Here is a 6900-nt window from a genome sequence, read left to right as displayed (position 1 = left end):
ATCCAAGGATACGTTTGGCAGTGCAATAAAATTTGCTCCCCTCCCCTTCTAAAAATTGAAGTAAACACTTCAAATTAAAGATCTCTCCTTCCCTCCCCTTCAAAACTCTCGAACCAAACGGACCCTTAGGGTGTGTTTGGATGAGTATTTAGGAGGGGAGGTGAGGGTTTAATTTTTCTTCTTTATACCTTTTTTTTTTGTAGTAGCGAGGGTTTAAACCTCAGACCTTGCATATATTACGCATTGTCCAAACCAACTGAGCTAAGCTCACGAGATGGACACTATAAAATACTTTTTTGAAAATTGAAATAAAAACATGATAAATAATCATATAATACTTAAATCACATTTAATTTATGTTAAAAAAACGTTTTATAATATCCGCAATTTATCTCTTTTTTTTTTTTTTTTGGTGTGGGTTGTTCAACCCCGACTTTATATATACTATGCATTTAATGAGTCATCTAAGAGTTTTTCTATTTACACCCCATGATTTTCTGGTTACACCCAAATTTTCTTAAAAGTTTTTTATAATATCAAAATTGCCCTTTTATATAAATTTTCTTAAAACCCTAATTTTATTCATTGTCAGTGAGTTTCACCCTCTTTCACCCCACAAAGCGATCGATCAAACAATTTGATGTTCAATATCAATCTCCATGAAAATTAAAAAGTGAATCAAAATATTTTTCATCCATACTCAATTGGATATAAGTAAGTGAATTTCTTCTTCTATTTGCTAGTTTCAATTTTTTTCCTTCAACTGCACTGATGCACTGTACGATTACAGTTTTAATTTACATTGGCAAGGTTAACTTAAATTCAGTTTAAGTAGGTTCATGTAAACTTTACATGAACCTACTTAAACTGAGTTAACATGAACCTACTTAAACTGAGTTAACATGAACCTACTTAAACTGAGTTTACATGACCTACTTAAATTTAAATTGAGTGTACATGACCTAACTTAATCGCAAGAGTTGAGAACTCATAACAAGAAAAACACAATCGATTGAAGAACAACACTTGCTAACCTGATTTGCTTCGAATTTGCTTTGAAATCATGAATGGACGTGAGAAAGTATGGTTTTGAAAATCTTCGCAGAACACAATCGATCGATTGGAGAATTATGGTTTTGGAAGAGGATTTTTGGGGTGTAACAAAAAAAAGAAGGAATAGGCATTTTGAAAATCAAATTTTATGAAAGGGTAATCTTGTCATTTTGGGGTGCAACCATGATTAACTAGGGTGCAAGTAGAAAAACTCGTCATCTAAACAAACCATAAAATTATCTAAAATTCCAAATTCTCATAAACTTGAATTACCTCATTCAATTTTCTGTGAACTATCCTCTACTACTATTGGGGTTCTAAGGAACGAAATTAACGATATGGATTATGCTTCATTGATCTAATTGAAGTTTACCTTACCTCATTTGTATTAAGCTTTGCTAACAAACATTTAATAAGGAAGAACACAACTCTATGGCTTTGATTTGTACCATACCTCCATATATTACAAAACACAAAAATGTCACACCTTTTGAAATACACAAGTTTGTGAAACATCTTTGTTCTTTATCACTTCATTATCCTCATGAGTTTGACCATTGTTTCAAATCACATTCTTTCTATGCATCTCTTATTGATAATTCCACCCACATTACACATCTTTATCAAGTACATAACCAACTAGTTCTCTCTGGATTGCAACATAATAGATTTCTCATGACCAAATTGGTTAATCAAAGTTCAAATCTTGGACAAATTTTTTACGCACGTAAGCTGTTCGATGAATTTCCTGACCCGGATTTGTTTATGTGGAATGCTATTATTAGAACTTATTCGAGAAATAATATGTATAGGAATGTTATTGAAATGTATAGATGGATGAAATGGGTGGGATTGCATCCCGATAAGTTCACTTTTCCTTGTGTACTTAAAGCTTGTAGTGAGTTGTTGGATTTCGGTTTGAGTTGTTTGGTTCATGCGCATGTAATTGTTTATGGATTTGGGTCGCATGTTTTTGTACAGAATGGTCTTGTGGCGTTGTATGCTAAATGTGGTCGAATTGGTATGGCGAGAATGGTGTTTGATAGGTTATATGATAGAACAATTGTTTCGTGGACTGCAATCGTTTCTGGATATGGACAGAATGGGGAGCCTTGGGAAGCATTGAGAATGTTTGATCAAATGAGAAAGACTGATGTTAAACCGGATTGGATTTCGTTGGTGAGTGTTATGAGAGCTTATACTGATGTAGATGATTTGGAGCAAGGAAGATCTCTTCATGGTTGTATCATTAAAATGGGTCTTGAAGAGGAGCCGGATTTGCTCATCTCGCTTACAGCATTTTACGCGAAATGTGGAGAGGTCACTGTTGCAAAATCTTTCTTTGATAAAATGAAGACTCCTAATAAAGTGATGATGTGGAATGCAATGATATCTGGTTATGCAAAGAATGGTCATGCTGAGGAGGCGGTAGAGCTATTTCAGGCAATGATTTCGAGAAATATTAAACCAGATTCTATCACTCTAAGGTCTGCAGTTTTAGCTTGTGCACAAGTTGGTTCCCTCAAATTGGCCCAATGGATGGATGACTATGTCAGAAAGAGTAAATATGGAGGTGATATTTTTGTTAATACAACACTCATCGATATGTATGCAAAATGTGGAAGTGTAGAATCTGCTCGATTGGTATTCGATCGTGCTTCTGTTAAGGACGTTGTTATGTGGAGTGCCATGATTATGGGATATGGATTGCATGGTCAAGGTTGGGAAGCCATTTATCTTTATCATGCAATGAAACAAGAAGGGGTGTGTCCAAATGATGTCACATTTATTGGGCTTCTCACAGCATGCAGTCATTCTGGTCTTATAAAACAAGGGTGGGAGCTATTCCATTGCATGAGAGACTTTGGAATTAAGCCTCGCAATGAACACTATTCGTGTGTCGTTGATCTCTTGGGACGTGCAGGTTATTTGAAACAAGCTTATGTATTTATATTGAAAATGCCGATTGAACCTGGTGTAAGTGTATGGGGAGCACTTCTTAGTGCATGCAAGATTCATCGCTGTGTAACATTGGGAGAATATGCTGCACAAAAGCTATTCTCATTAGATCCATATAATACAGGACACTATGTACAACTGTCTAATCTCTATGCTTCCTCTCGCATGTGGGATCGTGTTGCATATATCCGGGTTCTGATGAAGGAGAAAGGATTGACTAAGTACCTTGGTTATAGTGTTATTGATATCAACGAGAAGCTACATACATTTCATGCAGGTGACATGTCGCATCCACAAGCTAAGGAAATTTTTTATGAGCTTCAGAGGCAAGAAAGACGGTTAAAGGAGGTTGGGTTTGTCCCACATACAGAATCTGTTTTGCATGATCTGAATTATGAAGAGAAGGAGGAGAATCTTTGTATCCATAGCGAGAGAATAGCGGTTGCTTATGGACTTATTAGTACTGCTCCTAGAACTACTCTTAGAATAACGAAGAATCTCCGAGCGTGTGTAAACTGTCATTCAGCAATAAAGCTTATATCGAAGCTATTTGAAAGAGAGATAATTGTAAGGGATGCAAATCGGTTTCATCATTTTAAAGATGGTTTGTGTTCTTGTGGTGATTATTGGTGAGGTGAACGGCTCAAGAACCTCAAACCAGCTGTTAAGGATGGTTTTTGTTCATGTGTAGGAGACCAATGATCTTAACTGAAAAATTTGTTTTTCATGGGGACCAATGACATTGATTTGATACATGTAAGTGTAACTAATCCATACTAGAGGGGCAATATTTTGTTGTGTGTCTATGTTATATATGAAATAAATCAATATGCACCTGCAATATGCATCTCCGTATATTGCTGTCTTTAATGTTTTAAATTTCCAAAAGTAATCATTTCAGAACTTTAGTCCTCAAAAGTTCTGAAATTTTAGTCATCATAGAACCTCCTTGTTTATAAGTACTTCAGGAAGGGAAAAAAAAGGCAGATTGATTACTGTGAAAAGCAGTATGTGCTTCTGGAAAGATTCTAGTATCACAGTGGTGTCTCCAAAATGTAAAATTATATGAACATACTCTCCAAAATATACAAATTATACATATCATGCATGTTTCCTTTTTGGTATTCATGTCAGTGTGAGAATGTGTGCATATGTATATTGGTCTCAAATAATTGGGTTTTGCTTTCTTACTTTATTTTGTCATAATTTAATTTCTAAAATAGTTTTCAGACTAACTATTTAAGCCTTTCAGATGTGGGAAAGAGTTGTTTAACTTCGCAATTTTCTGATGGTTCCTTCCCATTCAATTTTATTATTACCACCAGAATTGATTTAAGTCGAGAATATTTGATCCTGTTACCAAATGCATTATGAATCACTCGGTATGGAGTAAATATTTTTGAGGAACCTTCAGTTTTGAAGATTGATTTGAATCACTCTGAATTGTGTATAGCTAATGTGGACTTGGGTTATATGCTATTGCCTAATGAATTTGTTTAGATGTTGCTTAATTTAAGTTCATACTGTGGATGGATTTTCTAATTTCAATTGCATCCTCTATTTTTTTGACGAAAGGAAAGTTTTCTGCCAACATAAACATAGGTTCAAACTTTGCTGCCGGTGTGAGGAATTCGTTGATGAGTTATATATCAGTACGTCTTTGAGTCTTGAGGTTTTATCGGACCCTGGTGAATCTTGCACTGTTACTTGTTTTTGCAACTTATTACCTTGAATCCATTGGCATCTTGCTCGGTTGCGATGTTACAGAAAACAATCTCCTTCTCTGTTTACATTTAAATTCTATAGTTGAATGGCATTCTTCGGATGTTTTTAATTTACTTATTTATGCACTGATGTTTGAGAGTATTTGTTGTATACTTACATTTCAGCTGTATGTTTGATCCACCAAATTATGTTGTCGCCCTAAAAAAATCACATGGTGTTGCCGTCGATTGTCCCTCTCTCGAGATGAATTATGTGGACAAAATGATTTTTTTTTCCTTCACTTTTTGTAGTATGCGTTTCTTTTTACAATTTTGCTTTTACTTATCTTTTTTCTGTCTGTCAAAATATTAGGAATTGAATTTGCAACATTGAATAGCATGCTTCTGACAATGTAAACAAAGATAGTGGCCTGCGCCCTGCGGATAACAAGTCTGATATGGATGAAAGTAAAAAGGTATGTTTGTCTACGGTTTCACCTCGGTTGGCTGGACATTAAAATCAATTAAGGGACTATGCAGTTAATGTATGATTGATTATATAGTCACATATGTTGACTATATGACATTGAACATTATCTGTGTTTGTCTATATCTGTCTATACTATATGTTACTGCTATATCCATAATTCATTGATTCCAATAAATGGTATTTTCTTCTCCTCTAGGCTTTGTGCCTACCTGCAAAGGTCTGAGAGTATGGTATTGAGCTTTTTGAAACAGTGAGTAGTACTACGTAACATGGTTGAAAATCACTTCATTGATCATGTGAGTTTTATTATTTATATTGAAAGAACTTTTGCTGAATGCAAAGACACACATGAATTTAGAGAGGTTTTCTTTTCAATAAGCAAGAGATACCAAGCAAAGGTCTGTTGACACATTCTAGAGCCTAGGTATTGTGAATTGTGATGAAATATTTTTGTTCTTCATTTTTAATATATTTTTCATATTTCTTTTTTGTAAGGCCATTGTGTGTATCAAGGTAGTTATAGACTTTTTTTAAAAAAAAATTAAAAATTGGAGGAGTAGAAATTATTTTTTATTAAAGAAGCACTAATGAACATTTTACAGTTATCTTTGAAGAGATTTCAACTTTTTTCTATGATGTTACTGTTAGACCCAACCACGATTTCTAAGCTGGTTTTGTGGGGTTGTGTTAGGCCCAACCATGATTTCTAAGAGTTACAAGACCAAACTTTTACCACTTATTTGACACTATATAGACATGGTTTTGGACTTATTGATGAGATTTGCGGGAATTTTAATGCATGTAATTGTTGCTTCTTTGTTAATAATGATACTATTTTATTGGGTGGTCCAGGGAATTCAGATTGCCTTCAGCCAACAATCTTTGCATTGACGCCCTCAACACATTGGTGGGCATTGGGTCAAGAGTCAAGACAGATGCAGATTTTGCCTAAAAAAACAAATCTAGAATACGAGCTTCCCGCTCAAAAGTCTTGACTATCAACATGAATCAACCAGAGAAAGCAGCCAGTCGAGATCAAGATGCTCAAAACTCGGTTCATGTGGTTCATCAGAAGAATCAGTATCTGCATTCAGAGGTTGCAAATTCAACACTGGCCTTGCCATCATCTGGTAGCTACAGTTGTTGTCATGTCATAAGAAATAGGAGCATTTGTACTTAGTTATTGGATTATTGGATATGTGTAATTGGTTTATTTACTCCAATCTCCTCTTTCACTTGTATGGATTATTATCAAAAGTTTTTCTTCTATTTCTTTTGCTTATATCAAAATAATTATTTTTTATCAAAAAAAATCAAAATAAATTATTTATAATTAGACACCCCTTTTAGCAATTTAACAAAAGCGTAAAATAAACCAATTTTGATACTCAAATTGATCACATATTATACATTTAAGTGGTGAGGGTCTCATTTTCCCTCGTCTGGTACAAGTATGACGATTATAAAAAATTATGAAATTTGAGAAATAAGGGATTTCATGGTAAGTAAGATTTTTTTTTCCGTAGGATAAAATTTGGATAATTAAGTTATTATAAGGTATAGTTCATTTCAGTTATGCTAACACCAAGAGAATTTCTGGAAGGTTTTGAAGGTAAATATTTCTCAAGTTGACACCAATATATATTATGAAGTCAAAGTTGATGACCTGAAATGACACAAAATTGAACTTGTCCT

At 34.3% G+C, this 6900-nt stretch overlaps 1 protein-coding gene across 2 annotated transcripts; it reads left to right on the top strand.

Moving 5' to 3' along the window:
- Positions 1–1292: 1292 nt before the first annotated feature.
- Positions 1293–6474, top strand: LOC25497716 (pentatricopeptide repeat-containing protein At3g12770). 2 transcript variants are annotated; one of them, XM_013592423.3, is made up of 3 exons: positions 1293–3768; positions 5089–5191; positions 6058–6474. In XM_013592423.3, the coding sequence occupies exon 1, from the start codon at positions 1486–1488 to the stop codon at positions 3643–3645; it is 2160 nt and encodes a 719-aa protein (XP_013447877.1). In that variant the 5' UTR covers positions 1293–1485; the 3' UTR covers positions 3646–3768; positions 5089–5191; positions 6058–6474. The 2 variants fall into 2 exon arrangements, with proteins under 2 accessions (XP_013447877.1, XP_039683174.1); XM_039827240.1 differs by having other exon boundaries at positions 1293–4664.
- The last annotated feature ends 426 nt before the right edge of the window (positions 6475–6900 follow it).

The sequence above is a fragment of the Medicago truncatula genome, chromosome 7 (assembly GCF_003473485.1).
Source record: "Medicago truncatula cultivar Jemalong A17 chromosome 7, MtrunA17r5.0-ANR, whole genome shotgun sequence".
NCBI lineage: Eukaryota > Viridiplantae > Streptophyta > Magnoliopsida > Fabales > Fabaceae > Medicago > Medicago truncatula.
This window is presented reverse-complemented; position numbering and strand designations above follow the sequence as displayed.